Raw genomic sequence first — 21,456 nt, forward strand, 5'->3', positions numbered from 1 at the left:
AGTATAGAATAAAAGCACGATTTACAATTTCGATCCGAAAGCCACCTGGCTAGTCATGCTTTTTTTTCTATGTCCTTCCTCACTCATTAAGTTGCTAGAAATCACCAGTCCTAACTCTAAATGATGACAGGGTCACTTTTCACCAAGCATAAGCTTGTAGAGTCTGGTGAGGAGAGCCATGTAGGAGGCTATGTGGCCAACTGAAGGATATAGGCTTTGCAGTTTGCAAATTCCTATCCTGCCTTTTTTCCATACCAGTGAGACTGGGAGCATTTATTACCTTTTACTTACACCATCAGCTTTTGATTATGCCTAGTACCCACGAGGGAATGAGTTAATGAGTTTCATTAGAGTCGGCAGCATAGGCTTAGAAGTATCTTTACTTACCTACCGTGCAGCCTCACATAGGCAGAAAAAAGTTGGGCAAGGTTGGATACATATTTTTTTTCCTTTTTGAAATGCACAGTAAAATGAAGGGTCTTTAAAGATCTCCCAAGAAATAGAGGGAAGCTACCATAACAGTAGGCAGGTAGGAAGGCACACTGTGCGCAATTCATGTTTCAATTAGCTGCTTGTGTAAAAATGTTCAGGAATCAGTTTTCCACTGGCACCCAGTTTTATTCCCTGGAAGGAAAATCAGCCACAGGCGGTGGAAGATGCTGTAACTATATAAGTGCATATAAGACTTTTCCAAACTAAGTAACAGCATTTGTGCTGCAACATTTGTGGTACGTGAAAAGAAACCAGGTAATGCTAAGTAAAATAGACTGAACTGCTTGCAGCTTTAAAAAATGCCTTTATTGAGAAGCATACTTTTTTAAGTCTTACCATTATGAAAGTTTAAAAAAATATAGCATTCAGTGCAATGAAATGCTACATTTAATTATTATTCAAATACTTAAGGCAGGTTTCTCACAGTTTACATGTGAGAATTAGCATGATCCAAACTCTAATATCCACTTTTCATATCTTTCGATATCTGCAGCAGACACTGACTTAGAAACCTTTTTTAAAGCCATTTCAAAATCTTCCATAGTAGTAGGCATGTGCATTTCTTCTCTTGAAAGATTTCGGATTTCTTCTGGGGTCAAACCTTCGATACGCCTTCTCATTGCCATCAAGGATGCATCCCTAAGTTTTAAAACACACACACACACACACACACACACACACACGAACACACAGACACGCGCACGCACACACACAGTGATTGAATGAAAACCTCTTAGCTAGAAAATTATGTACTTCCTACATGTGTAGGAAAAGCTATCTGATCCAGTCTAGGTGGTTTCTCCTTTCCCCCTCTGTTATTTTGTACCTTTTTATTTTTTTAAAAAGAGAATATTGAGATTCAAGTACCTCTATGCTTTCACCAAGTTTTATCCTTAATTGCAGCAACCACCTATGCAAGGAGATGGCAAACACATGGCTGCTTTATGTATGTGCCCACATTATCACTGATCCTCACTCTAGCCGTGCATGATATGCTTAGTTTCACAATAAAGAAACTAATGCAGGCAAGCACCTTGCTGAAGCATCTCAGCTAATACTTAGATTTTATGAATCAGCTGGAATAGAGGCAGTCTTTTTTATTACTATTTCTATCACATTTAGGACACTTTCATTGAATGAGATTGTACTCTACTTGGGTATGCCAAATCAGTCTCACAATGATACTTTCTACATAATGGTATATTGAACCTATACACCAACATTAATTATTCTAATCCAAAACAATTATTGATTTCATATGTTATACCCATCGTTATAACATTAGCTTTTGAACTTGTTTTCAAATGAACAGACTCTCTCCACTGACATGTAATACACACCAGTATCTTTACCAGCACCTGCTAACACTAAATACCAGAACTTGTTTCTTTGTAGACTATAATCAGGGTCTTTATTATTAATTTGGCATAAAAACTTCACGATATAAGTTTAGATCTACAAAAACCTTTGCTTCCAAAATAATTCATACCTGCACACGTTGGTAATGTCCGCACCTGAATAACCTTCCATGTTTTCTGCTATACTTGCAAGGTCAACATCATCAGCCAATTCCAGCTCACGGAGACTTATTCGTAATAGCTCCTCCCTGCCTTTTGCTAATGTAGAAACAAATTTAAAAATATAAGCCTTCAACATAAACACAGTGTATTGTTTTTTTTCAAGTCTGCTTTGTGTGAGAAGTTGTTTACCAACTCTCAGAGCTCATTTGCTTAAAAATTAAGAACCATTCCTCACTGAATTTTTAATTTTCTGGTATCAAGGCTTTGAGGCTCTAGATATAGCAAAGCCAGTAATGTAAGGAAGAACACCCTGCATTTGTCTCTTGAAGGAAAGTTTATACCAAATTAAAAAATTTCTAAGCAAAACTACTTAAGAGTCAACACGAGCTTTCTGACAAATTGACAAGAAGATACCTGATGGTAATGGAATATAGATTCTTTTTTCAAGACGTCGTCTTAAAGCCTCATCAATATCCCAGGGAAAATTAGTAGCTGCCAGAACCATAACCATTTTGGAAGGGTCATCATTTTCAGAAGCACCTCCAACACCTAAAAGAAGGGTAAGGAAAGAGTAAAAAGATATTAAGATAGACAAAATAAAGCTCAACTACTTAAAGATCACCAAATAATATTTAGCACAACATTACAAGGTAGTATAATCATCAAGCCTCCTTAAGACTTTTTAAGCTGGTATACAGGTGAACTGTGGTCTAAGAAAAATGAGTTCTTAATAGTGTGCAAAAACTGACTCAAAAAAGATTTAATCAAAAGAACAGCTCAGCTCAACTATAGTAAAATTTTTCAAATTTTTCAAAAGCATACATATCCTTCTTTATGGCCAATTTATCTGCATTTATTTCAATTTCATGGCTGAAAATAAGAGATCAGCATATATGCCAAAGGGTGCCGTGTGAACAGGCATTATTCCTGGCATGGCACCACTGTCAGTGTACCCATTTAATGCTGCCAAACGCCACTCGCCAGCCCACACTAGTCATCGGGAGCCATGTGGGCCAGCACCAGGCCAGAGCTCGGGTCGGCCCCCGCACGCACACACGCCTACCGTCCATCTGAACCAGCAGCTCGGCTTTCACCCTTCTGCTTGCCTCGTGCTCTTCAGAAGTCCCTCTGCGACTGCAGATGGAATCAATTTCATCAATAAAGATGGTGGCTGGCGAATAAAATCGGGCCTAAAGGAAGAAACCATGCAACACCCGGTTTTTATTTCATTCAAAAATAATCTATAGTTTATCACCCAAAAAAATAGCTGAGGAGCCTGCCACACTCTGCTTCTCTCCCTCTTGTCCTAATATTGGGCAGAGAAGGTAGAACTGGAACAACTAAAATACAGTTTCTAATAAACTTGTGTACTTATATGGTAATTTTTTTGCCATTCAGTACTAAAACTGGGTACATATTTACTTATGAGTAATAGAAATACAGGATTATCCTGTGTACTACAAAAAAAATGAACTGATGGGAAAACATTTAGAGATTGGTTAAGTGTTCTAAATTTCTAGAAAAAAAATCGGTTAAGGAAAACTATTAAATAAAATTACATAGATTTCCTCTTCAGAAATCCTAATTAAACTGTCATTTTTTATTTGATAAATACAAGTACTTTTTTTATCCTCTTAGTCAACTAGAAGAGTGAATTTATATGGCCCAAGGTTTTTTGTTTTCCCTTCGATAAAATTCACATAATCTAATTTACCATTTAAACCACATTAAATTGTACAATTCAGTATTTAGTATATTCACAATGTTGTGGAACCATCACCACTATCAAATTCCAGACTATTTTTATTGCGCTAAAAAGATAACTCACATTTCCCTTCCCCCCAACTCCTGGCAATCATTAATTTGTTTTCTGTATGCTATGGAGTTGCCTATTTTGGACATTTCAAATAAATGGGATCAAACAATAGGTGGCCTTCTGTGTCTGGCTTCTTTCACTTACCACAGTGTTTTCAATGTTCATCTATACTGTAGCATATACAGTACTTCATTGCTTTTTATGACTGAAAAATATCTCCCAAGTTTATTTTTGTAGCTTAAATGCATTTCTTCCTCAAACCAAAGAACAGGAAACACTGATCCATTAAATAATAGATCTAGTCAGGTATTAATCTAGTAAATAGCTGCATAAGACTCAACAGTGTCCCCTTTCTCTTAAGGAGTCTGAAGAAACAATTTATTACAGTAACTAAAGAAGTTCACTGTTACTCATTTTTAAATGAAATATCCAAACTTACAGAATCCCTGCCCAAAACAGTTAAAACCTAAATGATGTCAAAGCTTTCTCAAAACAGCCTGAGTGAACAAACAGCAATATAAAGATTTTTCTAAAAATAAATAGCTGTAATGGCAAGTGAGTATTACAAACTTGAATATGCAATTGTACTGGGTCTATCAATTCTTTTGGAACACGAAGTTCTAATACTCTTCAAGAGACATTTAGTGGTGAAAGTACTGTGCCTCCAAAATATGGATTTAGTTTTAGTCTGTTCACTTGGAAAACCCTAATATTTAAATCTTTCCTTTCTAATTGAAAATTTGAATCCTAAATCATCTATTCCTTCCAAAGGGATAATTTCATTTTTAATAAAGTGCTCTTACTTGGGTTTTGGTACTGTGTACAAAAACTTTTGTACTTTTTCCAAAAAATAGAGGGAAAGAAAAAAGCATCCAAAAAAAATTTCAATTGAGATTCTAGCTAGAAACTACCTACCAACAGAAACCACCTACCTACACTGAAAAAAAATTAAATTTCAATCTGTTACCACACCACGTAAAAACTAGACTGAAATCTTCCCAAATTCTGAGGGTGTGAAGAATAACCTGACTTAAAGCAAAGTCTAGGTGGGCACACTGGCTTTGGATGACCTGGGAAAGGACCATAGAGAGACTTGGAGCGGACAACAATTGTTTTGCCGCCTTGTGGTAAAGGAAGCTCTTTTGTTCATTCCTAAATCATCTCTTTTTCATTCTTATTCCACTATGTAAGAAGAGGCCAACTCTCCTGGAATCCCAGGGGTATGATTCGGTGGCCACTCAGATCACTCTAAGTCTCTGATTCAAATGACAGGTTCAGTCGAGCGTGGGCGCAGGATGCAACCCTGGCCAAACATTAATCCCTGGGATGTTGGTGGAATAACCAGGAAATGAGGGCTGGCTTCTCTGGGATTACCATAAAGGCCGGAAAGGCAGGGCTAAGCCTCCGATGGTTATCTTAGCCGCACTTGGACCTGCTGCCAGTAACAGAGGTAAACGAGCAAAAGTCAGCAAGAAACATCTCTGAGGACATCTGAATTGCAGGATCCTGCTAAGCCAAAAAATCTAAATGGTAACTTCTGAAAATTCCCAATTAACTGATCCAATTTATTATTGTTTTTGCTTAAAATTTGATTAGGTTTCTGACACTTTAAAGTTCTTGACAATACAACAAAAATTACACAGTTAAATCAAGTTTTTGTATGTGTTTATTACCATGTCATATAAAAAATCCTGGATATTTTAAAATAATATTTAAGTGGCCTTATTTAAAATACAGGTCCCTGAGTTTTGCTCACTTTGAGAGGTTCTGGGCCGTGGAGGGCAAGCACTCAAGAGACAGGCAGTCACCTGTAGAGCAGTCAAAACCAAGATATGAAAGGGAGTACAACCTGACTCCTTGAGAAAGTCTATGATGAACAGAACATCAAGCTGGTTTCAAATATGGGCACTAACCAGAAGTCTCAAAGGCCCAAGCTCCAAACTGCAGGCAGTGGTTTGTGATCACACCACTGCTCAAGTGGACAACTCAAAGCAGCACACTCAGATAAGCAGAGACTGATTTTAATGATGGTAATACCAGGGAGGGCAGCGAAAAATTAGCTGTTGTATAGGCCTTGATAAACCTCACTATAAAAAGCAATGCAAATCGGCACTTCGTAAGAGGCTTCCCACATAGGAGAAAATGGTCAGTATTCTTGAATATAAAACCCTACATCAGATGGTGATTAATGGGGGAGGGGGTATAAGGAGTCTAAATGGTAATGGAAAAAAAATAATTGTTATACATTAAAAAAATAAAATGTAAAAAAGAAACCTACATTAGAACACATATCAAATAATTCATAAAAACTAACGAACAGCTAACTAGTATCTATGAGCCTTCACACTCCAGGCTCTATATTAAACAGTTTACATGTATTAGCTTGTTTCACCCGCCCGACATCGCAGAGGTAGGTCCTGTATTACCGGCCTCTTCTTACAGATAAAGCAGCAAGGATCAGAAAAGCATCGTGCTCACAGTTAGCCACCTGGGGAAGTGACAGGGGTGGGATCTAAACTCAGGCTGCCAGACTCTTAACGACTCCCACACCTGGCTATTCACTCTTTTTAGCTTACATTTTTAAAAGGTCTGGTTATTCTGAAACACTGACAATATTAAGTTTTTTCCCCCTAAAGCAAAGGATAATCTAACTTTTCAAAATGATCTCAGAGGCTCATTAGATTACTACTGTGGTATGGACTACTAATAAGCCATTAAGAACATGCCAGAATTTGTAGCCTGCCTAATGAATGTTCAAAGTTGAAGGAGAAATAAAATAGGAATAGAAACTGGAAGAAGACTTTATAAGAAAATAAATAACCTGAAATGGTGAAGATGTTTGTTAGCTTGTTTTTTTTTATTCTGAGCCTAGGAAGGTATATCAACATGGTCTGGTACATTAGCATTGTCTAAGGTTCTGTCCACTGAGAGTAAGAATGCAAGTTTCTGTCACTATCTACAAATAAGCATGTGTCTTAATACTTGTAACTACATTATTTCTTAAATGAGGCAAGACTGAAATAATCAGTAAAGCTTAGCAAAGTCTATTGAATTCAATCCAAATACTCCCTCAGAACTTGTTAAATTATGTTTCTCCTACTGATACTCAGACTAGTGGAAGTGGAAGAACATAAAAGTAAGGAACAAAGGATTTAAGCCAAAGATTGGATCACTAAACTTGGGTATTTGGTATAGCTCATAGATTGGAGGTGCTCTACGTTCCACAGTTACTTACGATTTTCACCTTTCTGCATCATTACCATACTGCATTTACCATGTTATAACAAAGTCTACTGATTTTAAAAACATAATTTCAAAACCCTATAGCAGATTTATAAGGCTGATCCCACAATGGAAGCCTGCCAATGAGCTAACAGAGATGGCTTTTCCTCCAGAGGAAAGGGGACAAAGAGCAACTCAAGTTATTGATATGAGTAACGGATTGTAACTTCAAGAGCGCAGGAATCATACTCTGGGCACAGTGTCGTCCTGCCTATAGCTATAGTTACAACTCACTTTCGCCCCTTTTAGAGGTAAAGAATCATTAGAGTTGTCTCAAGCATTCACCATTTCAAACAGAAGACGAACAAGCTTCTCCGACTCTCCTCTGTACTTAGAAGTCAGTGTTGATGAAGAGACGTTGAAGAACGTTGTCTTGCATTCTGTAGCTACTGCTTTAGCAAGGAGGGTCTTTCCTGTGCCAGGTGGGCCAACCATCAACACTCCCTGTTAGGAATAACAGCGTAAGTGAAGGATTTATCAGCCATTGTTCTAATTCACAAGGATTCCATTACTAAGGACCAATTTTTAACAAACTTACACATATATTAAGACAAATAATAATAGAAAGGCAAACAGAAGGACAGTTTATCACAAATTTATCCATTACAAAAGTATAAAAACATTACTAAAAATTTAACACTCAGATGAGAAAAAACACAATGTTATAATATTGATATTATAATACCATACTCTAATACAAGTATCATTAGTATCTAGATATATTCCCTGCTAGTCTTTTTGCTCAAATAAGTTATTTTTTTTACATAGTTGTACTCAAAGAATGTCTATGATTTTGTATCTTACTTATCACTTAATATTTAAAGACTTTTAAAATTAAAAAATGCAATTAACCATTAGCACATTTCCCAAATCCAAGAAAGTGTTTTTTGACAGTCTTTTTTCAGATCAGCCCATGACTTTAAAAAGTCCTCATTCTATGCAGATATGTCCCATTTCTTCAGAAAAAGAACAGGATACAAGTTTGCAACATGACATAAAATGTAGTGTTTTTGCACTAGGCAACTTGCTCACATTTGCAAATACAAGCTCATTTTAAATCTGCTAAGTGTCCAACTTTCCAAGATCATAGTGTACTTATTTCTTATTCTGGGAACCTTTAACTAGCTTTTGGTCTAAACAAAATTCTGATTAACACAACATACACTTTTTGGTTTCACTTTTCTTTACCTACTCTACTACTTTCTCCCCTTACTTCCTCTAATACAGATAAATACTGGCTTTCTATAGCAATGTACTTGCCATTCACTTTGACAATGCCATAATAGTAATAAACTTACTTTCCACGGTCTCCTAATGCCCTTGAAAAATTCTGGCATCCACATTGGTAACACCACGGCTTCCTTAAGCAACTTTTTAGCTTCTACCAAATCAGCAATATCATCCCTGAAACAGAAGATACTGTCTCAGCCACCTCTTAGATTATATTTTTATCTCTATGTAGTCATTCTTGAGAGCCACTGGAAACCCACGGTTTGGCATTGCTGACAGAATGCTAAGGCCCCCCGAGGCACTAGTGAACTAAGACACTGCAGTGAGGCCACGCCATCCAGCACACATAAAGAGCACACTCAGAACTTTCAGAGTTTGTCAGGGATGGCTCTCAGCTTGGTGAACGTGAGCTGAGGTCTACAGGCACACTCAAGTATTATTATGCCACCTAATTTCAATTCCCATTCTTATTCATGATGTTCATTCCATACACTCCATGATTTAAAAATAATGAGCCCATTTAAAAAAAAAACATAAAGAATAAAAAGGGTATAAAGTACAGACAGGTTGCACTACTGCAGCTTTGTCCCTGACCCTATTAAGAAGCAGACGCCAAGGTCAGACTGCCCTAGAGATGGCTATGAAGCCATCCCCCACCACGAGATTACCCTCACCATCACCGCCACCACCGCCACTACTACGGAACAAGACACACAATATTTTTAATGAAAATATATATTGCATAAATATCAAATACCAAAAAATATTTTTTAAATATCCTCAAAACCATACCTAAGAATAATATAAGGTTTTAACAAAATACTTAACTTCATGGAAAAAGGAACTTTCATTAACTCATTGTGATAAATTACAGTTCTTTGATTAGGTATAATATTAATGAAGTCAAGAACCACTGCTCTAAATAATAGGAAATAAAAGCAGAATGTACTGGATACATGTATAGGTAACAAGCAACACACATGCATAGGAATCACTGCCACTACACTATTAGGGGATATCCCACAAAGAAGATAAATTTTCTATGATCTCATTCCCATTGTGTATTGACTTTTTATAAAAATTATTTTACTATTATTTATTTTATTAAATTAATAAGTCTCAGAGAGTCTGGCTGGTGTGGTTCAGTGAGTTGGCCATCACCCTGCAGACTGAAACATTGCTGGTTCAATTCCTAGTCAGGGTACATGCCTGGGCTGCAGGCCAGGTCCCCAGTTGGGGGCATCCAAGAAGCAACCAGTTGATATTTCTATCCCACATCAATGTTTTTCTCTCTCTCTTTTTCCTTCCCTTCCCCCCTCTATTAAATAAATAAATAAATAAATAAATAAAATCTTTAAAAAAAAAAAAAAAAAAAGTCTTGCCTGGCTGGAGTAGCTCAGTGGACGGAGTGCCTGCCTGCAAACTGAAAGGTCGCCAGTTCAATTCCCAATCAGGCCATGTGCCTGGGTTGTGAGTCAGGTCCCCAGGTGGGGGCATGCCAAGAGGCAACTAATCGATGTATCTCTTGCACATCAATGTTTCTCTCCCTCTCTTTCTCCTTCCCTTCCCCTCTCTCTAAAAATAAGTTAAATCTTTTTTTAAAAAGGCTGAAAAAAATTGGTACAGCCTGAACCAAAGTGGAGTTGTTTTGTTTTTTGTTTTCAATATTTATTTATTGAGAGAGGGAAGGAAGAGACAAACATCTACGTGTGGTTGCCTCTCACATGCCCCCAGCTGGGGACCTGGCCCACAATCAAGGCATGTGCCCTGACTGTGGATCGAACCAGCAACCCTTTTGTTCACAGCCTGGCACTCAATCCACTGAGCCACACCAGTCAGGGCCCGAAAGGGAGTTTTTCATTGTATGTCATGCTCTCATTGCATGTACTCTGGTTCTATCTACAAGGACTGATTTTCAGTGCATGCCCACATTTGCTCCATTTTCTATTCCAAAAAGCATCAACAGCACCAAAGTATTATAACTTACCATCGAACATTGGGGTTCTGAGAAATTATATCTCTTTCCAAAGCTTCTACTAAGTCCTTATCATATCCAGTACTATCAAATTTATTTGTCTCTGGTTCTGTAACTGCGGCAGGTGATTTGTTCTACATCAGAAGATAAAAAACAAGAGTTTTTGATTGACTCAAAACTTAGATTTTGTTCCTGTGAATCAGAAACAAAAATTGGACTCAAGTCATATTTTTTAAAAAGCTAATATAATAGAACAAGTAATAATGACAGAACCAAAGACTATAAGTTATCCTTTTACATATACATCAGAGTTTCATACTCAATTTTTACTTTTACATAAAAAGTTTAGCAAAGGTGTTAAAAATAGAAATATGCATATGAGCTGATGAGAATCAAAAAATTAATACTGAGATTAACTGTTGTCCTTAGTGAACATCAGATACGCATGACACTTACCTCAAAGTTTTAGAGAAGATAAGGGTAAAGACAGATGGAGAACTGGATTACTTACCTAATCAGTCTGCATCACTTCTCCTAAAACATTCCTTTTCACTATTCCCACCCTCCCTCCAAAAACAACATCTCAGTCCTTAGGTGAGATCCCCTCCTACCCTCTGTGAAGACAGTCCTTAGGGCCACAGATCCCAAACTACATCCTAAAATATTCCAGCGCACAATGGCAAACTCACAGGGAACTGAAGCATATTTTAAAGTTTTGAGGAAAGCGTGGCAATACCTGTTGACCACTGGATGAAATACTAGCTCAAAGCAGCTCACAGTAGTTCTACAATACACAAAGGCTACTATATTCCTTTCAGAAAGACCATATTTTGGAAAGTTAGGTTTGTGGCAGTTGCTGTGATAAAAGATACAGTGGGAAAAATCAATGTGGAAGAGGAAAAAGAACAGAATGTCCACTCTGACTCCATGGTCTGAGAAACTCTGTAGTGCCCAATAGGTGTTATTAGAACATAAATAAAGTTCTTTAAAACTAACTTCTTCATTAATAGATGGGTATTCTTTTTGTCCTATCTGAGGTGCTGTGAAAAAATTACTGAGACAGTCATGAATTTTATGAGCCAAGAAAATCTATGAAGCTCTGCATTAGTATAAATAATCATTTACTCAATATAGTACCAGGATTGTTACCCCATCTCCATAACATTTTTTGCCCATAACTTACGATTTGTCAATAGTGCTGTCTAAAGTCAGTATAATGTCTAGACTTAACCAGTACTTATAATATTCAAAGTCTTACACTAGATGACCAAGTAAGTATCTGTCTCACAATTTTTAGACTACACAGTATCTAGTACTAACAAAAGGTATAAGGAAGGTAGTGTTTAACATTTAAAAGAAGAGACACTTATCTTTTCTTCTAAGTATTTACGAAGTTGTTATTCATTCACAGATATTTACTAAGGCTCTATTCTGTGCTAGCAGCTGTGAGGGTAGAAAGAAGACACTGTTTCTGACTACTGCATATGAGCCCAGGAAGACACAAAGAGAAGGAACTTTCTAGTTCTCACTTTCTTTGCTCCCACAGAATACAGCGTTGAGGGAATGTTTACAAACAAAGCGAAACAGATTTAGGCTAGGCAGAGAGGAGAAACAATTCTATAACAGGTAAGGAAAAAAAAATTATGGAATTTCAAAGGTTGACATTTTTAATAGGAGTTTATTCAATTAGCTGAATTAGTACAATTTCCTTTTAAGTACACATTGATGCAATAACTTGCTCTAAGTGAAACTACTAAAAGCTACTGGGAGGTGAAAGAAAGCAGCAGAGAGGTTATAAAGAATACAGACTCCTTTTTGATGCATAAAATGAATTTGAAGATGGACTGATTAACCAGGAGATAAGTCCCTGGGTTTAAAAACAGCTATTTTAAAAGATAGTACCATTATAAACACAAAATCCAATTAAAAGAGTGACTTAATCAGGATAGGGCCTGGAAGCTCTGTGCCCCTTCCCACGTATCTTGCCCTATGCATCTCTTCCATCTGGCTGTTTCTGAGCTGTATCCTTTGTAATAAACCAGTAATCTGGTAAGTAAACTGTTCTCCTGAGTTCTGTGCACTACTCTAGTGAATTATCTATCAGGCCCAAGGAGAGAGTCATGATGATCTCCACTTTATATCAATCGGTCAGAAGTACAGGTGAAAACAAGACTTCCAACTGGCATTTGACATGGGGACAGTCTTATGGGACTGAACCCTTAACCCGTGGAATCTGATGCTAACTTCAGGTAGATAAGTGTCAAAATTGAGCTAACTTGTGGGACGCCCAGCTGTTGTCACAGAGGTCACCTGGCGTGGGAAAAAACCCTGCACACTTACAGTGCTAGTGAGTAGACAGAAAATAGAGTTCTCCTTTACAGGGAGAAACTGTTTAACAGGTATAGAGTTTCAGTTTGGTAAAATTAAACATGTTCTGTGGATGGATGGTAGTGATAGTTCCATTAAATGTGGATGTACTCAACTGCACTGAACTACATACTTCAAATGATTAAAATGGTAAGTTTTATTTTACATGTATTTCAACTGTAATTTAAAAAAATAAGTTTTAAACACTTAATTCTATTTTTATGCACTGGCAGTAAGTATGTGGACAGTGAAATTAAAAATACAATACCACTTACAATCACTTAAAAAAATGAAATAGGTATAAAATCTAACAAAACATATGCAAGACCTGTATTCTGAAAAATACACAATGCTGATGAAAGAATTCGAAGACCTAAATAAATGGAGATAAAAAAACATGTTCATGGATTATAAGACTTGACATAATAACGATGCTGATTTTCCATAAACTGGCATAAAGGTTTAATGAAATTTCTATCAAAATCTTAGCAAGATTCTTTTTAGATGTAGAAAAACTGATTCTAAAATTTATAAGGAAAAAAGAAAGGAATAAGAATAGCTAAAACAATTTTGAAAAGGAAAAAGCAAAATGGGATGAATCAGTCTATTTTTTTTTTTTAAGCTTTAGCAAAGTCCCTCTTGCTGAGCTCTGATCAGCCCGAACAGGATTGTTATCCCTGGGCTGAGTTCACCAGGTGCAAAGTAGTTCGGCTCCACTCAGACCCTGTGCCTGGTGGATCCTGTGAATTATGTACCAAGCAACACAACCAGCAGGACTACGGCTGGCATCTGAACACAGAGACAGTAAAACCAGAGTTGTTCTCAGTGGTAGCCCAAACCAGCAAACCACATCTAAGAACATTTTTCCAATTTTTATTAACACCTATATAGGTAGCTCCTCTGGGGTTGTTTACAAGTAAGGCTCTTAAGAAAAGTAATTTCTACCCTGGCCGGTGTGGCTCAGTTGATTGAAGCATCATCCTGTACACTGAAACGTCGTGGGTTTGATTCCTGATCAGGGCACGTGCCTGGATTGCAGGCTCAGTCGCGGATGTACAAGAGGCACCAAATAGTCCTCTCTCACATTGATGTTTCTCTCCTTCTCTCCCTCCCTTCCCCTCTCTCTAAGATGGAGGATAAATAAGTTAATTAAATTAAATTAAGTTTTAAAAAATTTCCCCAGTCACCCCCCTCTGTTATGTAATATCCCCATATTGCTGGTATTTTAGACATGAGTGTTCTGTAACCTTAACAGTTAGACTCAAATTATTTTTCTTTTGAGGAGTTCAAAGGGCTCCAGTATAGTGGTCTCCAAACTTTTTTGATGAAATACTGGCATTAGTAAAACTTGAGCCTGTACGCCCAATATACAGATTATAGGTTGTAAATTACATACCTGGACATTGTAACACACAGATAAAATACTAATACTAGATCACTGTAAAACTAAATTATAAATAGAAACTCTGGTGTGGGCTTCCTGCAGGCAACCTGCTTCGAGTATCATGGCTTTGTTCATCAACCAGAGTTGTTGACTGATCGCTTCTACAAAAGCTTTCCTAAGCAGGAAATGTCCTTTCTTTGGGCAAGTTGTTTTTCTGTTGATGATAGAATTTAAACTGAAAACAGCAAAGATTTTTGAGACTTATTCATTACTTTATCCCCAAGGCCATAGTGTCTTGGCATATACCAATAATATTCAACATGCACATTGTCATTAACCTAGTTTAAGGCATACATCATTTTTCACATCATCTAACATAACACCCTTCTAAGTGGTATTTCTGTCTCTAGTTGCATCTCTCTTTAATCTAGTGATTCTCCCTTCAAGCTGTATGATAATGGCATCTGGGAAACCTGGTAAGATATCTCATTCTTAAGGATCCTGATTTAATTGGTTTGGACTGGAGACTAGAATAAAGGGAGGTAGAAAGACACAGGGGGCGATAAATGGTGATGGAAGGAGACTAGACTTGGGGTAGTAAACACACAATACAATACACAGATGATGTATTATGGAAGTATACACCTGAGACCTATATAATTATTAACCAATGTCACCCTGATAAAGTCAATTAAAAAAAAGGAAAAAATATACATACATTAAAATGCTGATCCCCACACTGGTCTACCCAATTTTTTAAAAGATTTTTATTTATTTACTTCTAGCAAGAGGGGAAGAGAAAGAGAAAGAGAGGGAGAGAAACATCAATGTGAGAGATAAACATCGATCAGCCACCTCCCGCATGTGCCCCAACTGGGGACCAAATCTACAACCCAGGAATATGCCCTGACCAGGAATTGAACAGTGACCTCTCACTTTGCAAAATGACGCCCAACCAACTGAGCCACACTGGCCAGGGCTAGTCTATCCAATTTTAAGACTTATTATATAGCAACAGTAACCAAAACTGTGGTATTGGTAGAAAAACAGACACATTTATCAATTAAACATAATAGAGAACCCAGAAATAGACCTACACAAATATGTTCAACTGATTTTGGACAAAGGGACAAGAGCAATTCAATAGAGGAAAAAATAGCCTTTTCAACAAATGGTGTAGAAGCAATTGCACATGTATAGGGAAAAAATGAAACTTGACCTAAGTCTTACATCATAAACAAATATTAACTCAAAATTGTTCATGGATTTAAATGCAAAGTGTAAACTTTTAGGAAAAAAGAAAATTTGGAGGATGTAGGGATAGGCAAAGAGTTGAGAATGTAACATCAAAACTAAATAGCAGAGTTGGTGCTTAAGCATGGGCTGCTTGAATCCAATGCTCATACTTGTAATCACCATGATATATTTTTGAGTTTTATTTCCTGGCCTTAATACGCAGGTATTAATTTCACTTGGATACCTGATTTCTTGATTATAGTACTTCAGGGTCTACACACCATTTCTCAGGGTATAAGAGCATAGACAGCGCTGGCTGGTGTGGCTCAGTGGACCGTGTGCCAGCCTCAAACAAAAGGGTCCGCTGGTTCAATTCCCAGTCAGGGCACATGCCTGTGTTGTGGGCCAGGTTCCAGTAGGGAGTGTGTGAAAGGCACCCACACAGTGATGTTTCTCTTTCTCCTTCCCTTCCCCTCTCTCTAAAAATAAATAAATAAAATCTAAAGGAAAAAAAAAAAAAAAAAGGCAAGCATAGATATATTGTGTTGGCCAAAAAGTGCGTTTGGTTTTTTCCCGTAAGATGGCTCTAGTAGCATTTAGTTGTCTTTAACTTCATTAGAAACAACTTTGTTAGACTGTATTGTGATAGCTATCATATCAGCGTGCATTTAAAAAAACTTAACAAAATTGGTGAATTTTTGTGTAGACATTTTAATACTGAAGATGGAGGAAAATACACAACATTTTCAGCATATTATGCCTTATTATTTAAAAAAGTAACTATTCAACTGAAATGCCAAAAAAGATTTGTGCAGTGTATGGAGAAGGGGCTGTCACTGATGGAGTGTGTCAAAAGTGTTTTGCGAAGTTTTGTGCGGGAGATTTCTCACTGGATAAAGCTCTGTGGTTGGGCAGACCTGTTCAAGTTGAGAGCAATCAAATCAAGACATTAACTAGAACAATTAACGTTATACCATGTGGGAGATAGCCAACATACTCAAAATACCCAAATCAATAGTTATTGGTGGAAATAAAAAATATGTCTTTTATTTTACGGAAAAATAAATGGACTTTTTGGCTAACCCAATAAAATGAAAAAGGTATAGGACATGGAGCTGAGTTCTACAGACCAGATGGTTCTAAGGCTTATAATCCAACCCCTAGATGAAAGGCCAGGGAAACTTTGGTATTGACAATAATCCATAAGGCCAGATTCACCAGCCACATTCCTCAGATCCTTCCTTGTTTGAGGAACTTAAACAGAACTTATTGCTGAGAGTGCAAGGATGTAGGGCAACAGAACTATTTGGTAAAAGAGACATAAGGAAACTGTCCGGATGTAGAAGAGCAACTGACCTCCAGAAATGGGGAGGAGGGGGAATAAGGCAGGTGGCACAAAATCAAGAGCTAAATGAACATCTGTATCTTTATCAACAGGAAGGCTGTGTTTAAAGATATGGCTTTGCTGGTTAATGGATGAGATTCTCATGCAGATTTACAAAGTTAAGATTGTAAATCTAGGGGAAAGAATGAAGCAGAAACTGGTGTAAGGTTTTGAAAGGAGGGGATGGGCAGCACTGGGAGCTTTCTACTTTGCCATACACTAGTTTTCGTGTTGTCCAGGTGGTGTGGAAGGGTCCTTCTGGCCCATCCGGCCAAACAAGTTATCCTGTACTTTACTGTATCACAGCCACTGGATACATGCCTTGGGCAGGGGAGGTGGAAGTAGAGAAGACAGGAACTAAGCTCTGAGATTCCCATATGCTTCTTATCACAAGAGAGTATAAACCCTCCAAAAATATTAATTGGCACTTAATCCTCACCAAAAGGAACCATGGAGGAAATACAAGATGAGTCTAGAGCATCCTATTGTGCCAGAAAGTGAGAAAGTGCTCAGAGAACAATGAACACATGTCAAAAAGAGGATCCAGCTTCAAGGATCTACTACTCCTCAAATCTTGGACAATTTAAGCATCAAAAGACAGTAACAGATTATAATTCACTGAAAAATATATGAATCCATGAGTCCATATGATACAATTAAATAAAGGGTAAGAAGAACAAAGCTTTTCCTCACAGTGAAGTACCAATTAATGTAGAAGAAATAATGGCATTAGAAAATCATGAATGTGCCATCATCATAGGAATAACTGATTCAGGCAAGAATCATTGGATGCTAGAAAAAGTAGATGAAATTTTAATGAGAAATAGAATATTTCCATTATCTCAAAGTATACCTCCACAAATTTATAATTATAATAACAATTAAAGTTCCTTTTGTTCCCTTACAAATATACTAAGGGAACAAAAGGAACTTTATGATGGAGAGATCTGGCAGACACCACCTAACCGGGTGATCCAATTTATCATGAGTAACAGAACAAACAAACATCCTGGGCCTCCTTATTTGATACACTGAGGAGATTAAAACTTCACTTCCCTAGTATTCCTGCCAAAAATGCACAACCTTGAGCTAATCACAAGGAAACCTCAGACAAACCCAAATTGAGAGACATTCTACAAAATAACTGGCCAGTACTCTTTAAAAATGCCATGCCAAAAAAAGGCAAAGGCTGAGAAAACGTTCACATTAAAACAGATTAAAGAAACATGAGAACTAAATGCAACACATGGTTCTATACTGGATCCTGGCATGAGGCAGAAAAAACCATAAATGACATTAGATAACTGCCTAAATTTTACTAAATTCTGTGGATTAGATAGCAGTACTATAGCAATGTAAAACTGACAGCTTTTGATAACTGCATTGAGTTTAAGTAAAAGAATGTCCTAGTGCTTAGGAAATACTCTCTAAAGTATATAAGAGCAAAAGGGTATAGCATCTACAACTTACCCTCAATGCTTCAGGAAAAAACAAGGTATACAGAGAATAAATGGTAAAGCAAAAGGGGTAAAATATTAATAATTAGTAAAAATGAGTAAAGAACATATGGACATTCTTTATATCACTCCTGCAACTTATTTGCAAGTCTAAAATTATATCAAAATATAAAGTTATAAAAATGAACCACAAATATTAGGTGAATAGTGAGTAGGAAAAGTCCTAGCCTAGGTGAAGTATGACGAAGGTTTTATAATAGTCTGGCTTTTAACGATTAAAAATGATTAAAATCTGTATAGTCTTCATTTTTAAAGTTAATAAATAACATTTTCACTTATGAAAATCAGCAACATTTACCTTTTCCTCTCTTCCTTTATTCTGTTCTTTCTTTTCCCGACAACGAACAGCCTTCCCTCTGTCGTTGTGAAGACTGTGTGTAGATGGACGGTGAACTCTGACAGTTGTACTTGGACGGTTACTGTGTGGTTTAGGGTCACTGTTTTGAGAAGACTGGCGTTTTCTGGGACCTGGTGAGGGTCTAATCAAACACAACATCATTAAAATTACAATCAACACCTGAAGTTGGCCCAAACATAGATAAACACAAATAGTGTCTAAGAGACTATGAAGTAAAGAAGCCAAGGCAATAACTGAACACAAGAGAGAAGTGAATAAATTTAAGGTCATTGAAATCTAAGATCTAACATTTAATTTGACATAGCTGTGTATGATGACTTGATGAAAGGAATGGAATGCAGTATGGTTATATGGTAGAGATAATGAAAGGCAAGTAATTCTTGCCTTCTCCTTTGAAAGGAAATAAGCAGTTGTACAACAAGAAGGAATTAAGAAATTAAGTCTGATACTTGGAAATTGAAAACAGAGCAATTATCAGAAAAGAGAGTATAATGAGAATATAGTGCAGATGTAGAATTTACACTTATCCACTGGTACATATGCAATGTGGTGCCATTTTATTTAGAGTGTAACAGTTCTCATGCTTTAATTCACAAAATTTAACCATTTTTTCTATTATAAAACTGATACAAGCACTAGCTATGGACATGGGGCTTTATATTTACACATATCACCTCATTTCATTTTTATTTCTTTGGCAGGACTCAGACCTCTCAAATATTTTTTAGGTTCTTGGTGTGCTTCTAGACTTGGTTGGGGCCATGGAAATAAGCAATAAAAAAGGAAGAGGAGTCCTATCATCAAATACCTCAAGAATAGTTAAGAAAGAAGAAGGGACAAGTATACTAGAAGCTGTAAAACAGACGTGGTACTGTGACAATGGCCTCATGAAGACAAAAAAATTGGGCCTGGAAACATAGGAGTTGAACTAAACAAGAGGGTGCAATTGCAGACAAGAAAATCAACAAAGAAGCAAAAAGGAAAAAATTAAAATGAGCTTAATCAATGTAAAGGAATATAAAGACACTAACTATATAGATAATGGTGAGCATTAAGACATGATATTAAACAGGTAAAGCACTTCAGTAAGTAGAAGATCTGAACACCAGTTCAAGAGGCTTGGCTTTTAGCTAAGCGCCACTGAAAAGCTTTTAGAAAAATCAGTCAAATACTTAACAAGACACACTGATAAAGTAAATACAGAAAGCAGGGAGAGGTCTGTAGGTTACAAATGTTATCGAGGCACAAGATGAGAGAGCCGAGCTTAAGGCAGTAACAGTAAGAATCCAAGAGACACAGTTCTAAAAAAGACATTCCTAGATACAGAAAATTTGAGGATGAGAATTTGGGAGTATGAAAAGCCAAACCAATGCATATATGGAAAGAACAATGAGGTTCAATTTTAGATTCAGAAATTTGGATAGCCAAGTGGAGATATTCCTTTAACATACATATTTATTTTTCCCCTCACTAAAAAAAAAAACAACAAAGTAGACACTAACATATATAAAGTATAAAGAATATTTTTAAAGTCACCTGTAAATCCCTAGCCTGAGTTAACTTCCTACCAGTCTCTTTTCTTGTGGTTGCCGTTTATTTACACAAAATTGGAACCATTATCCTATTGACAGACACTACCCTTTGTATTAGAGATTTAAAAAAATTAAAATAATTTAAATAAAAGCCTTCAGTCTCAGTCTTACATAAAGGTGTGTCTCTGTGGGTGGGGCTTCAATGAAGAAATAAACAGTACATCAGATAATGCTATGTGCTATCTAAAAAAAAATAAAGAATAAAAGGCTACAAGATGATGAGGGGCTGGGTATTTTTAGGTGGGGTGTTCAAAGACAGCCTTTCTGAGGTGACAATGAGGCGAGACCTGAAGAAATGAGAGAACAAGCCATCAAACACCTGAGCTGAAGAAAAGGCAAATGCAAAGAACTGAGGCGTTTGTGTCTGACTTGCTCACGGAGGCCAAGGGAGAGAGGTTAAGAAGTTAATTCACAGAGGTAGTAGGGAATCAGATCTTACTGGTCACTGAAGGACATGGTGAGCACTTTGGGTTTTATTTTGTGAGATGAAAAGATATTAGAGGAACCCCAGCTGACTTTTAAAAGGCATTTTAAAATAATCACACCTACCAGCTTTTAAGCTATTTCTAATCTTTAAAAGGCTTCAATGAACCTTCTTACACAAATATTTTTGTGAACAGCTCTAGGAGAGAATTCTGGATCAGCTGAATCTGCATTTTAAATCAGTTAAATCTGTTCTTAAAATTTAGCAGACTAAAATTTAAGTGATGACAAGGTTAGAATCACCAACAGAGCTGAAGAAATAAGCTGTCTTAAGCATGAGTACAAATGACAACTAACAGAAAAATAAAGCATTGAAGGCTATCCAGTTAAGTGAGCAAATAAAATAAATGAACAGAAATATGCAGCAAATAATGTCAAAGAGGCTTTTAGTTAATAGCAATCCAGGAATTTAAAAGCAGACACAGGAAAAGATACTGAAGAAAGCAAGAAGCAACAAGGAGTGATACTACTTAAGGTTTATCATCAAAGAATTTTCAAGATGTAAAGGCTCATCTAACTCAACTTCCCACAATCCACAAGAGAGACCCCTCCTGCCTCTGTCTGTTAGACTGACATAATTAAATAGTTCATTAAAGTTGAAGCCAAATGCAAACTCTTTTCTAGGTTCTTTGGAGACCTCTGCTGCTGGAGAAGGCCTTGTCTGGTTGGGCTGAGTGGGAGACACCCCTCAAATAAATGGAGAGAAAGGCCAAAAGAGGATTCCAACAGGATATTTAGAGACTGGATTTCTTTAAGGCCTTAACAGAAAGACGGAGAAGTTAGGACTGTGGAGTGAAGAGGTTTGTGTTGTAGAGGGGAA

General features: G+C 36.9%; 1 protein-coding gene across 2 annotated transcripts in view; it reads right to left on the bottom strand.

Moving 5' to 3' along the window:
• Window positions 1–729: 729 nt before the first annotated feature.
• KATNA1 (katanin catalytic subunit A1) overlaps window positions 730–21,456 on the bottom strand; it is a 36,028-nt gene continuing 15,301 nt past the window's right edge. The window contains exons 2-9 of one of the 2 annotated variants that reach the window (XM_054570099.1): window positions 18,502–18,682; window positions 10,328–10,449; window positions 8,409–8,514; window positions 7,396–7,554; window positions 3,076–3,202; window positions 2,427–2,561; window positions 1,982–2,108; window positions 730–1,131 (exon numbers count right to left, since the gene is read on the bottom strand). In XM_054570099.1, coding sequence (XP_054426074.1) covers window positions 933–1,131; window positions 1,982–2,108; window positions 2,427–2,561; window positions 3,076–3,202; window positions 7,396–7,554; window positions 8,409–8,514; window positions 10,328–10,449; window positions 18,502–18,682 — 1,156 coding nt within the window. In that variant the 3' untranslated portion in view covers window positions 730–932. The remainder of the gene's footprint in view (window positions 1,132–1,981; window positions 2,109–2,426; window positions 2,562–3,075; window positions 3,203–7,395; window positions 7,555–8,408; window positions 8,515–10,327; window positions 10,450–18,501; window positions 18,683–21,456) is intronic. The other variant, XM_054570098.1, reaches the window with a different exon arrangement.

The sequence above is a fragment of the Pteronotus mesoamericanus genome, unplaced genomic scaffold (assembly GCF_021234165.1).
Source record: "Pteronotus mesoamericanus isolate MK-2021 breed Mesoamerican mustached bat unplaced genomic scaffold, CSHL_Meso_final contig_20, whole genome shotgun sequence".
NCBI lineage: Eukaryota > Metazoa > Chordata > Mammalia > Chiroptera > Mormoopidae > Pteronotus > Pteronotus mesoamericanus.